This window comes from Lethenteron reissneri, chromosome 32 (assembly GCF_015708825.2).
Source record: "Lethenteron reissneri isolate LAM-NWPU_2019-01 chromosome 32, ASM1570882v1, whole genome shotgun sequence".
Lineage (NCBI taxonomy): Eukaryota > Metazoa > Chordata > Hyperoartia > Petromyzontiformes > Petromyzontidae > Lethenteron > Lethenteron reissneri.
This window is the reverse complement of record NC_083810.1, coordinates 6,039,989-6,053,011: the sequence shown is the minus strand read 5'-3', so window position 1 is coordinate 6,053,011 and position 13,023 is coordinate 6,039,989. Positions and strand designations below refer to the sequence as shown.

Below are 13,023 nucleotides of genomic sequence, written 5' to 3'. Positions count from 1 at the left end.
TGAAAGTCACCGGTATTGGCCAGACAACCCAAGGATGAAAAATCACCTGCAAATTACTCACTTGGGTTGAACACGTGGAATAGTCATAACGATGCATCGCTGGTCGTCTCATTTAGCCGTCTTCCAATCAACGATCTCGGTGTTTTCTCTCCCTGAGACGTCTACTTGAGGCACTACTACTCCCGTGCTTCCGTCCCTCTTAGCGGTCTTCTCCACCAGCAATCTTCGGTCTCGTCAAACCCGATGGGACCCCTCTTGGGCCGTCCTCTCTCGCGGGGACGCGGGCGGAGGCGTCGTCTCACCCCCGCTCGTCTCCTCCTGTCTCCCCTCCCCCAAGACGTGGTGACCCTGCGTCCGTGACCCCGAGACGCTGTGACCCTGCGTCCGTGACCCCAAGACGCTGTGACCCTGCGTCCGTGACCCCGAGACGCTGTGACCCTGCGTCCGTGACCCCGAGACGCTGTGACCCTGCGTCCGTGACCCCGAGACGCTGTGACCCTGCGTCCGTGACCCCGAAACGCTGTGACCCTGTGTCCATGACCCCGAGACGCTGTGACCCTGTGTCCGTGACCCCGTGACGCACGACCGAGGCCGCGTGTCCACGCCATGGGGAGGGGGGGGGGTCACGCTGGGTCGGCCGAGTGTCGGTCAGCGGTGTCACCGTCGCGTCTGCAGAGATTTCGTTTCCACCATTTATCCCTGGAGACGTCAATGAGCACGGATAAATAATCGACACCGTGCGTGGCCTTAAAAGGTAAATCTATAATGGGTGACGTTTCGGGCAATGGGCCCTTCTTCACAGCACGTGGATAATCGGGAGGCCACAAAGACGAAGTGAATAATGAAGAGTTAAGTGAAAACCAAAGTGCACGTATACGCCTGCGACACGCGCCTTCGAGTCGTGAGCGAGACACGATTGTGATTTGCGATTCGGGGGCCCGCGGTCTTCACCTGGCGACCTGCGGTAGGGGTCGGATGATTGTCCCGCGGGAATTGTGGCCCGCTGAGAGATACGGCCGAACTGTGACGGACAGATCGAGATTGGCGAGAGAGAGGAGAGCGAGCTGGAGATAAGGGAGAGTCCGCTTAGTGGTCACGAGCACCAGACGTTATGGTGTCATGTGGCTCCAGCCACCAGACGCTGCTAATAAAAAAAACCGCTTTTAGCGATAATTTATCGTCAGTACGTATATACAGTGTATCGCAAAAGGGTGACTGTGCTGCGTGTGTGTCCTTGTGTTGTATTTGTGTTTCTGTGTTGTGTGTCTGTGTTATTTGTCCGACTGTGTTGTGTGTGTGTGTGTCCCTGTGTGTCAATGTTTTTTTCCCAGGCCCTTGTGTGCTCTATGTGTCACTGTGTACCTACGGCTCTGTGCCTGCTTGCGTGTAAACATCAGCAGTGGGGAGACAAAAGGTGGCCAGGCATGGGGCCGACCACGCCGCCACCTGCAGTGCCATGGCAACCTTAATAGGTGCTCGCTAACAGCACTTGTGTCCACACGTCTCTGACCGCGTCTCGTGTCCGTGTCTTGCAGTGAAGCGGAGACCGACAGACGCCTGAAAAATGTGAGCAGCTACACACCTCGTCACACACACACCTCGTCACACACACACCTCGTCTCACACAACTCCTCACACACACCTCATCAAACACACGCGCCTCACAGCAACAAGGAACCTGGGTTCAGTTCCCGACTCGGGTGCATTTGTGTGGCGTCTGCATGTGGCGTCTGCACGTGCATGTTCTTCCCCCGGTCTACTCCTCGGCGTGAGTGCTATAAATCACCGTGCGATGTTTAACCGGTGTTGGGCAAAAGTCCCAACGCAGGACCCTCCTGCAAAAAGGGCCTTCGGACTCGGTGTTGCCTTCCTCGCGGGATGAGTAACTTTCATTGTTATTATCACTGTCCCCTTCCCCAACCCCCACCTCTCTCTCAGGTGCTAATCACCCTCTACTGGCTGGGTCGGGCGGCGCAGACCTCTCGCGACTACCAGGGCCCTGCGCTGGGCCTGCGGGCCTTCGACGGGGTCCTCTCCGGCAGCGGGGCACACGGCAAGGTGCCTCCTTCGACACAACGCAGCGTTACAATCGTCGGCGTTGTCATCGTCATCATCACCGGTTATGATCGAGCCACTGCTAACTGAGAGTCTTCCCCACCCCCCGCCCCACCACGATGCTGTCTGGTTTGTGGCCGTTATTCGACCGCTCTTAACCGTGCTGGTCGGTGCGGTTCTGCGGCGTGGGGCCGTAGAAGTGCAGTACAACAGCTGGCCCTGCTGCTGTGCTGCTCTCCGGTGCCCACCGCGGGGCCCCAAAGTGTCGCAAGTGTCGCAAGTGTCGCGTGGCTCTATTTATAAAGCGTCTGTCCGTAGCGAGAGAGCGTCTCCCCCCATCCGACTCTCCTTCCGGTAAAAAGTATTTTGGTTCGTTCTCCAAATACTCGTCTATGTGTGGCCGTCACATTGTTGTGAACGCGTTCCTATTTCTAAACATGTCGGCGGTGGCGGCGTGGACGTCGCCATTCATTTTTCACACCGAGTCATCGTCTGCAAAGGCCGGACCGTCACCGTGCGAGATTCCATGTGACCGTGTGAGATGCCGCGAGTCACCGTGCCACCGTGCGAGCCACCGTCATCCCATTTCCGTGTGGCCGCAGGCAGAGGAGGCGGGCGAGGGGGGGGGCCGGTGGGTGGCGCGGCGGCGGGCGCGACAGCGGGTACCTGGAGAGCTGCGACTCGGAGCGCAGCGCCTCGCTTTCTCCGCCCTCGCACGTACGCGACGACTCCCTCGACTCCCTCGACTCCCTCGGCTCCCTCGGCTCCGCCGGCTCCCGGCCGCTCTCTCCCGACGCGCCCAGGGACGGCGGAGAAGGTGGGGATGACGCGACGCGACGCTCGCCATCGCCGTGTCTCTCGGGTGTTCATCTAATTGGCTGTTGATTTTGACGATGGCGATGACGAAGATAATAACGATTAACGATGCTACTGATGGCAACGCTGCTATGGTGGATTAGGGTGATGCTGCTGCTGCTGATGATGAGGATGTTAAGAGTCCTTGTGCGTGACCTTGAGAGTTAACTTTTGTCCAACATCTCTCAAGATTGTGATGGATCCCACCAGCCCCCCTCCCCCCCTCCCCCCCCACCTTGGGCCTCCTTGTAGAGGCCACGATGCTGCTGCTATTGATGAGTGATGATGGCGCAAGTGATGCTGATGTTCACGATTGTGCTGCTACTGTGGCTGCTCCTCGTGCCACTGACGATGACGACGCTGCCCCGCCCCCCACCCCAGGCTACCAGGGCAGCGACGCGGAGAGCGAGGGCGCTGTGCGCCGCCGCGCCTCCGGCCGGGACGACATGTCGCTGCGCCGCGTCTCCACGGCCGTCGAGCCCAAGACGCCGCCCGCCGCCTTCAACCAGTTCCTGCCGGGGCGCCACCAGGCGACGGCGCCGGCCACGAGCGCCCTGGTCGTGTCGGCGCACCTCCCGGCTCCGCTGCGGCGCAAGCGCGGGGAGCGCAACGAGGTGGCGCGGCGCAGCTGGGCCAGCAGCCTCGCCCTGCAGGGCCCCGACGACACCGACGGCGCCGGCCGTTCGTTGTCCGTCACCAGCGACGGCGGCCTCTACAGGTAGCGCCACCGCCGCCGCCGCGAACCGTGGCCGCCCACCGCCTGCGTTTCACTGTTCCGTGCGTGTATCATAACACCTGGGTCTGTGCCGTGACCTCCTGCCAGCGAGCCTTTTGACACTTCACGTAGCCTCAAAGTGTACCTAGCCTAGCACAAGCAGCGTGGGTGCATCACAGCCTCTTTGTGGTGAACGACGGCCGTTGCTGTTGTGCGCATGCATGTGCGTGCATGCATGTGTGTTTGTACGCGCGTGTGTTAGAGAGTGGGGCTGGGTGTGGGAGAGATTCCCATGATTTTGGGATTTTCTGGAGATGCTCGGGTGTCAGAATTTGGGCTTTTGAGGCCGTTAGGGTTGGGGATTATTTTCCTTGGGGGGGGGGGCGGGGGGGGGTATTTTGGGGGGCCCTCTGCAGAACTGGAGTCGTCGGGGTGTAGCGTGGCGCGACGGTGAGCGTCGTGCGCTGGGCCCGCACAGACCCGACGACGATGATGACACCGCGGAGGAGGAGCGCCCGCGCCGGCGCACGGGTAAGTGCGTGACCTTCAGCGACCCCGAGACGGTGACCCCGGCACACGAGAGGTCTGGGTCGGGGTCGGATTCCGACGGGAGCGAGCGCGCCGGCTGGTACAGCGTGACGCGGGGCGTCTGCGGCACGGCCCCGGTGCCGTCGTCGCCGCCGCCCTCCCCCTCGCCGCCGCCGGGCACCGTGGGCACCGTCGCGGCGCAGCGGCCGCCGTGGTTCCCTACGCCGGCGCTGCAACCCTGGACGATGGGAAGGTTCGGAGGAGTGGCTCTGGCTCCCCCCCCCCCAACCCCGCCTGCTCCCTCCTGCCTGCCCCCTCCCCCCGCATGGTCGCGGTGCCAGCGAGGCGCCAGCCAGTCCCACGGGCCGGCGGGGTAACGGCCCCGGCGACGACCAAACGACCCCGTTCAGGGGTCCCCAGCAGCGGGGGTACGAGCAGGGGTCAGGGGTTTGAGGGGTTCCCCGCGGGCCCGTGGGAATGTGCCGCCCGCCTGCCTGCGTTTTGAGTGCGGGATTGAGTGGGGGGGGGGGGGGGGTGAGCACTCGGAGGGCACGCTCGTCGCCCTCGACTCCGCCATCGCCTAACGCCGGCGACCACTGCCACCGGCGCCACTAACCTCCTCCTCCTCGCGAAGATTGCGGTGACACTAACTCCCACTAAAGCACCGGCGGGTCGACACGGCCACCGCCGCCGCCGCTGCCGAAGATGATGGTCCAGGCGTTTGTGCCCTCCCTGACGGCGGCCGGCGCAGCGCGGAGGAGAACGGGGAGCACGAGGGGGCGCGCTCGCCCGACATCATCACGCGCAGGGACAACCCCTTCCTGAGCGGCGCCGACGGCGGCTCCGACGGGGACGACGACGACGAGGAGGAGGACGACCGCCGCGTCCCTGACGTGGAGCGCGACGACCTGGCGGCCCGGCGGGCCCTCGGGGTGCGGGGCCCCGCGGCCGCCTCGCCCCGCAACTTCCTGCCGACGCCCTGCACGGAGCGCGACGCGCGGCGCTGGGACGCCGTCGTGCGGGCGACTCGACACGGCGCCTCGCGGCAGCAGCAGCAACAGCAGCAGCGGCCACCCCGCAGCAGGTGGGCAGGGGGGAGCCTGCGCTTCGGTGCCCCGAGGGAGGAGGGCGCAAGCGCCCGCACGGCGAGCTGCCAGCGGCCCCAGCGAGGCCCCGGAAACCTGTCGCCAACTTGAGAAAGCCACGGTTCGCTCTCCTTGTCGCTCGGAGGAGACTCCGCTCCTCCCGGCTGTCTGCCAAAGCAACTTGCTCCCTTCCCCCGTTTGGGGTCTAATTCTCAGGGCCCACCCCCGTGGCCGCTCGGCTCTGTCCCTTGGGCCCTCGCGCTCTGGGCTCGGTGCCCACCGCTCGGGCCTGGCGGCTCGCTCTGCTCTTCACACTTGACCTCTCACCTTACCGGGGGTGGCCTCTTCCTCCTCCTGCTGGAGGAGGTCTCCACGCAGCCTCCACCGCTGTTGTGGCTCCTCTCTCTCTCACCTGCCTTCTCCTTCTCCCCTCTGCCTGTTGCTCCCCCTGTTGCTCCCCCTGTTGCTCCCCCTGTTGCTCCCCCTGCTCTGTCCATACCTGCTGCAGTCCCCCCCTGAGCCCCTCCCCAACGTGGGGGCCGACCACCCAGCCGCCCGACGGCGCCCCCCCCTCCCCGAAAATCCTCACTCGCAGAGAGAACGCATTCCTGAGCCCGGCTCGCGACGACCAGGGCGGCGGCGGCGACGACGACGACGACGACGAGGGGGAGGAGGAGAGGGTGCCCGACGTGCGCAGGGACGACATGACGGCGCGGCGCACCGCCGCCTCGCTTCCCGTGGCGCGCCCAGCCATGGCCTTCAACCGCTTCCTGCCGAACCCCGCAGCCCGCCGGGCCCAGGACCACCGCCACCACACGGGGGCCACGGGGCCGCGACGGGAGGGGGGCGCCACCGCCGCCGCCGCTGACATCCACAGGCAGCGGCAGCAACAGCAGCAACAGCAGCGGCAGCAGCAGCAACAACAGCTGCAGCAGCAGCGGCAGCAGCAGCAGCAGGGGCATGTGGAGGGCCCCGTGGAGGGGCTGCTGCTGTTCGCCGAGAGGGTCCACGTGGAGAGCCCGGAGCCTGCGCCGTGCATGTGAGGAGGCCCCTGTGTGCCGGGGAGTCTGCTTGAGGGGGGGAGGGGTGCTGTGTGGGAGGGCTGTTGGGCGTAGGACGAGCGGTATGGGGGTGGGGGAGGCATCGTGCCAGGTGGTGAACGGGGGGGGGAGGGGGGCGGGAGTACTTCAGCCTCTCCGGGATTCGTTTTTTCGCTGAATGTTTCGTTGTCAGGCAAGAACATCATCGGCATCACTAGCGCTGTCATCACTCGTCAATAGCAACAGCATCGTGGCTTCTAAGAGTCCCAAAGTGGGGGGGGGGGGGGACTGTGAATGGCCGGTGGCTGTGAATGGCCACGGCCGGAGTGAGGGATCCACGCGGCGTTGCGGGGTTGAGATGGAGAGCTGACTCCCGTGTGCGTCAGGGGCAGCAGCAGCAGCAGCAGGGTGGTGGTGGTTGGCGGTGCAGTGGCGACACTCGCGCCTCACAGCAAGAAGCGCCCGGGTTCGATTTCCCACACAGGCTCCTATCTGTGTGCAGTTTGTGTGTTCTCTCCTCCCCCTGTTCTGCACGGTTTTCCTCCGGGTCCTCCAGTTTCCTCCCATGGATAGAATCACACACATCGGCCACAACATCCCAATGCGCAAAATTATAAATAAACGGCAAATCGCTTAAATTGGATCACACACAGCGGCAACATCGCCTCGCACTGCAAAACAAAACCCCGGCAGGACCCTACTAGAAAAGTGTCGTGAGACTCGGTGAGGCTTTCTGCGTAAACAAACTTTATCGCTACAATTATTATTAAAATAATTTAAAATATATATAAGTGTGGGTGCCCCACAAGACGTCCGTCCAGCATGGAAGAGTAGGCCAAACACGCTCTCTGTAGGGGATCTCGAGAGCTCCCTCTCGTGGAGGCACCTCCCGCCAGCAGTGGGTGTCGGCAAGCAGTTGACGGGCTGCGGCTCTGTCACCACGCGTACCCAGGTGCGCACCGGGGATCCTGCCTCGGTTCGCCATGGGATTCGTCAAGATCGTCGGGATCGTTGAGATCGTCGGGAATGTTGGGATTGTTGGGATCATTGGGACCGTCAGGATCATCAGGATCGTTGGGATTGTTGGGATCGTTGGGATTGTTGGGATCGTTGGGATTGTTGGGATCGTTGGGATTGTTGGGATCGCTGGGATCATTGGGATCGTCGGGAATGTTGGGATTGTTGGGATTGTTGGGATCGTTGGGACCGTCAGGATCGTTGGGACTGTTGGAATCGTCGGTTTTCGGGACCGCCAGGGCCATTGGGCCCGTCGTGCACCGTCGTGCACCGTCGCGCGACGTTATCCTCCGACTATACGAGGCCGCCCCGGCGACGTCCCGGCCACTCCGTGAGCTCGGCTCGGCCACTTTAGGGAGTCCAACCGCACGCAGACCCTGAGCCGAGTGCCGTGTTGTCCAATGTCGTCCCCTGTAGGGAGCAATCGGAGTCCACCGAGGTGGATCCTGACGGGTGAGTGACGCGTCCTTCCCGCGCGTGCATGGCCGCACCGCTTCGGAATGCCGGTGTCTCTCGCCGTCCTTTCCTCCCCCCGCGCCGGGCTGAGCCCCCCCCCTGCTGGTGCTGGGCACCGCTGCTGGTGCTGGGCACGGCTGCACGCGCCTCGCGGTTTAAACCCCTTAACCCCTCGCCCGCAGGACTCGCACAGCCCACCGCCGCCGGGTGCTGTGCCCCCCCCCACCCCGCACTGCCCCCCACCCCGCATGTGGTGTCGTGAACTAACGCAGCTCCCCCCAAGGTTTCGCTTCTCCGCTCGGCGGCTGCTTCTCTCGTCAAGCCGCAGAGCGCCGGCGGCACCGTTGGTGTAGCTGGCTGGTGTGCAGGTGGTGCAACTGCGCCGGGGACTGGTGGGGGGTGGGGGGGGGGAGGGTTGAGCCAGAGTGGCCCAAATGAGGAGGAACGGGGATATTGACTCGCATTGCTCGCAACGGTGTCCGAGGTGTCAATTCGCATGGTGCTCTAGGAGGGTGACTGAACCGAGTGTGGTGTTCTAGACAGGCTAGAGAGCCGAGTGTGGTGTTCTAGACGGGCTAGAGAGCTGAGTGTGGTGTTCTAGACGGGCTAGAGAGCTGGGTTATCAGTGGCGAGGCTAGCGAGTATGGGGGCACTTCAACTGCTCGGGGTTCCCATGGGCAGGCAGAGCTCAGGCCCTGAGCTGTGAAGAGAGGGGGACGAAACTGGACCGAGGTCCCCATTCCATTGCTGGCACCAGGGCCCTTGCTGCCAGTCACGCTCCAGCACTGTGCCCCCCACCGCCGCAGGGTGGCGATGCCGGGGCCGCTGGGTGCCACGGCGTGCCGCTCGGTGTCCTAGCAAGAGGTTGTGCTGGGTGGAGCGGTGGCACCGCAGTCGGCGCGCCGCGCTAACCAAAAGACCCAAGCCCTTTAGTCTTCGTGCGGCTAACACCGCGATGAGCATCAGAACCGGACGTGGGTCCCGCCCCTAGGTCGACTCGGCCTCCGTTGAGCACCTGTTTTGCTGTTGCATGAACATCGCCACTGGGCGGGGAAATGGTGGCTGCCCTCTCACGTGCCGCGCCGGTCTTTCATGCGTGCTGCTCGCTAACGGCACTTGCCCTAACAGCCTGTGGAGTCTACACACGGGGGGGGGGGGAATCTTTGCCTGTTTTCTGAGAGCTGGCTGATGCTTGCTTCGGTCATGCCGGGTGTTTTGGGAGCACTGGGAATCCTCGCCCGTGGCTGCGCCCCGTGGCTGTTGCCGGACGCTGCTCACGGCTCTCGTGCCCCGCAGGACCAAGAGCCTGACCGATGTGGCCGGAGAAGGAGCGGCTCGCTCCAGCATCCTGCTCCACTACGAGGAGCTGCAGAAGATCCGCGGGGAGGGCAAGGAGCAGGAGGAGCAGTGGCAGGATGTGAGTTCCGTGCACACCACACAGGGCGTCTGCCGCGGAGATGGAGCGATTTAATCGCCTCGTTTAGAGGTCGAGTTCCATTCCCGCTCACAGCCACAACACCAGTGGCGAATATTTGAATCGCTCCAGGACCTCCCCGAGGTCGACTCAGCCCTAAATGAGTACCTGGTGCGGTGCGTAAACGTCAGCACTATGGTGGCAAAGGCCGGCCTTGAAAGGTGCTCGCTAACAGCACTTGCCCTAACAGCCTGTGTGGGCTACACGGGGGATCGCTGCCTTCATTTGCGTTTTTGCCGCTGGCAGGATCTAGCTCGCTGGAAGAACCGGCGCCGCAGCACCTCGGGCAGCCTGAAGCGGCTCAGCACGGCCTCGGAGGCCGAGGGCCCGGCCACCGCCGCCCGGGAGATCCGCACCTACGCCCAGATGATGCACAACAGGTGAGGGGGTGACACGGTGTTACCTCGGGGTCACGGAGTCACGGGGGGCCGTGTGACGTCACACCACGGGGATCGCACCACGCGCACACAAACGCACCGTCCACAGACATGTTGGGGCACGTGCGGCCAGCACCATGCCCAGCCACCTTTGTGTCCCCAGTCACCCACTCCCCCACCTCCTCCCCCCTCCCCGCACCCCCTGGCGTCCCGGTGGCAGGGAGGACCGCGCGCGCGACCGCGAGAACGGCTACGGCGATCAGCTCCACGGCACGGATGACGTCTTCTCCTCTCCGCACGACGGCGTCGACAGCAGCGTCCGCTCCTCCTCCTCGGGCAGAGCGCCATTGAGCGGCCTCGCCGACCCCCCGGCAGCCCTCCGCCCGGCGGCACGAGCCTCTCCCGAGCCGCCGGTTGCCCCTCTGCGCAGAATCGTCGCGGAGAAGGAATTGCCGCCGCCGCCGGCGCCGCGCGATAGCAGCGACGACGATAGCGACGGGGACGCGGCCCCACCGGGGCCCGTCGGCCCCCCGCGCGCTCCTCTCGCTCGGGGCCCCGAGGTTCCGAGACCCGAGGAACCCGCCCCTCCACGCCCCGTCGCCAACGCCACCGCCGCTTCTCTGGGCGTCTTCGCGTCGGAGGACGCCTCCTTCGAGAAGCGTCCGCTTCGCCCGATCCGCGTTTCGGAGACGAAGATCGTCCACGAGAGCGTCTCGGCTGCCCTCTACTCCTCCACGCCGGGCCCCGTCGCTCAGATCGACGACGGCGGCAGCCGTGCGGCGGAGCCGAGTTCCGTGACTTCCGTCGGCCCCGGCGCTGCTCGCCGGGGCCCCGCGGCGGGCCCCCAGCCGTGGAGTGCCGGCGTCGCGCAGCGCGTCGTGGGCGTGCGCCCCGGTGTCCAGGGCGTGCGCGTGCTCCCGGGCACCGGCCCGCGCCCCTTCAGCGCTGCGCCCCGCAGCCTCCAGTCCCTACCGCGCACCTACCAGGTGAGGGCTCGACCCGGGGTCCCGACGGTCCTGGCGACCCGCCGGTTCCGGACTTTGGAATCGATCATCGATCTCGAACACGGTTAGCGGCTGATCGATTCCCGTTAAGGATTGCCGTTCAGCAACCCCGGTTCACGGCAGCCGATAATTGGTCAATGCACTGCTCGATGAGGACCACCCCAACCCACGTGAACGGTGAGTCTGGGAGGTCGTGACCTTTCACTTCTTACCCTTCGTGTCGCTGCCCCCCCCCCCACCATCCCCCACTCCCCAACCCCAACAGGCGGAGAACCTCTTCAAGGTAGGGTCCTCCGTCGACGGTGCCCGGGTCACGGGGTCGCTGACTCACTCGGACTCACGAGGGGACGCCCAGGATCGGTGGGGCAGCAGCGAGGAGCTCAGCGACACGGAGTCGGAGAGGGCGGCGCAGGCCTCTGTTCGCCCCCCCACCAAGGTACGAGCACCACGCCGCGCCAAGTTGCATTTTTCATAAATATCCTAAATTCCTCCTCTAACCCAGATTAAATATACGCTGCCAAGCTTGGTGGTGCTCATTCAGACGCTGTCTTTCCGACAGACCTGTTCTTCACCTGAGGACGGCTGCTTGGGTTGTGGCCGAAACGTCGTGAGAATTATTTTATTATATTTTCTTTTTCTTTTTCTATTATCTCCCTTCTACGTGACTTTACCGAAAGAACCAAGAAGAAGAACTTTCGGAAAGTGGGAGAGAGAAATGTGGGGGGGTTGGATGGGGGGGGGGGGGTAAGATCGACCGCTAGCGGACGTGGCGGGAGACACCGGCCCCGCTTGACCGCACCGCGGTGTCTCCGTGTGTCTCCCCGCAGGCGCCTCCCGCGGAGATCGAGCCGCTGGTGCAGGTGGCGCAGACGCCGCACCACGCCGTGTTCACCGCCGCTCCCCCCCCTCAGGTGAGGGCACGCAGTGGCGGCGTGGGGGGGGGCGTGGAGAGGAAGCAGCACGGTCCTATTCATTCGTGACTTCATGACCAGTCGGCCTTGGCCTGCCCCTGCGGCGCTCACGCTTTGCTGCACGTGTTGGGATTCTAAGCGTCAGCTGTAGGCCCCGCCCACACCTCTTCATGCCCCGCCCCCTTATTCCTTAGTCCCCGCCCCTGCCTGATCAGGCCCCACATCATCATCTCCTCCTCTTCTTCTCTTGGCTCTCTGCCTATTTGGGCCCTGCTAGTCCTCATGTAGGCCCCTGCCTCTTTCTGTTTCGCTGGTTTGGGGTGGTGATGAGTGAGTCGTGGAAAGGGTGGTGGCGAGTGGGGACATTCAATCTCTCACTCATTAATTTTGCTGAACGTCGCTGATTGTGTCATCTGACTTAATCGGAGTATAAGCTGTACGCTTGGTGTCGGACATGCCGGGACAATGTTGTGTGATGATGAGCCGTGGCGTGCCGACGTGCCGACGTGACGACTTGCTGTGTCGACTCCCGCAGGCCCCGGTTTCCACGTCGCTCTGGGACGATGCGTGTGTGGGGAAAGAGCCGCAGGGAGAAGCGGAGAGCAACGGTGAGTTCCGCGATTAATTATCTCATTAATTCTGCTATTAATTCATTTCCTACATTCTGTGATGTGTTCATTCGGTCATGAATTCATTTTGTAAACAATACATTTGTTTCGTGAATTCGCCATTCATTCTGTCACTCGTTGATTCGCGGGCACTGTGGGAAGAGTCGCTCGGCAAGAGACAGGTGCCCACAGCGTACGTGCTGGCATGCACCACGCGTACACGTACACACACACATGGACTGGCACGCACGCTGGCCGCCTTCTCAGGTGTGTCCCCTCACCTGCACCCCCAGGTGGCTCCAGTCTCGACTTGGTGTCCATTAGCCGCAAGAACCAAATGAGACGCTCCCAATTTTTCGGACTCCCAGGTGATCCCCCACCCCTCTTCCCCACACCATCCCCCTACACCCCCACGCTGAACTCCTTCACACAGCCTGGAACCTCTGCTCACCTTTGACCTCTCTGGATCCCTCGCAATCTCAGCAGATTTGTCCACTGCTGCAATGCACAAGAATTGCCTGATGCTGCTGCTGGTGCTGCTGCTGCTGATGGTGCTATTAACTCTGAAACCGCTGCTGCTAATGATTCTGCACGCTCCGCTGCTGGATGGCGCCGCCGCACCGGCTGTGTTCCTCTCTCGGCGGCCGCCCCCCGACGCTTTGCAGCTCCCCCATTTGTATCGCTGGCGCCGCCGCTCACCCCTCGCCGCGCCGTCGCGCTTGGCTTGACGCCCGTTGCGCGAGCGTGCCCCAGTGTCTCGGACGCGACCCCTAACGACCGCGCCCTGCCCTCTTGTCGTCTCTTGCAGTGGAGAGCACGGCGGAGCTGCCCCCGCCGCTGCAGCCGGTGAGTCGCGCGCGACGACGACGCAGGATCGACGCTTCGTGCGACGAGCACT

At 63.6% G+C, this 13,023-nt stretch overlaps 1 protein-coding gene across 2 annotated transcripts in view; it reads left to right on the top strand.

Annotated features, from left to right (window-relative positions):
* LOC133349941 (LIM and calponin homology domains-containing protein 1-like) overlaps positions 1-13,023 on the top strand; it is a 51,117-nt gene that overhangs the window by 31,662 nt on the left and 6,432 nt on the right. Inside the window, exons 5-17 of one of the 2 annotated variants that reach the window (XM_061563834.1) lie at positions 1,536-1,566; positions 1,939-2,058; positions 2,662-2,872; positions 3,292-3,628; positions 7,713-7,748; positions 9,048-9,168; positions 9,472-9,605; positions 9,823-10,588; positions 10,872-11,042; positions 11,434-11,517; positions 12,053-12,125; positions 12,419-12,493; positions 12,934-12,971. In XM_061563834.1, the coding sequence (XP_061419818.1) occupies positions 1,536-1,566; positions 1,939-2,058; positions 2,662-2,872; positions 3,292-3,628; positions 7,713-7,748; positions 9,048-9,168; positions 9,472-9,605; positions 9,823-10,588; positions 10,872-11,042; positions 11,434-11,517; positions 12,053-12,125; positions 12,419-12,493; positions 12,934-12,971 (2,197 nt within the window). Of the gene's footprint in view, positions 1-1,535; positions 1,567-1,938; positions 2,059-2,661; positions 2,873-3,291; positions 3,629-5,364; positions 6,278-7,712; positions 7,749-9,047; positions 9,169-9,471; positions 9,606-9,822; positions 10,589-10,871; positions 11,043-11,433; positions 11,518-12,052; positions 12,126-12,418; positions 12,494-12,933; positions 12,972-13,023 lie in introns of those variants that run through there. The other variant, XM_061563833.1, reaches the window with a different exon arrangement.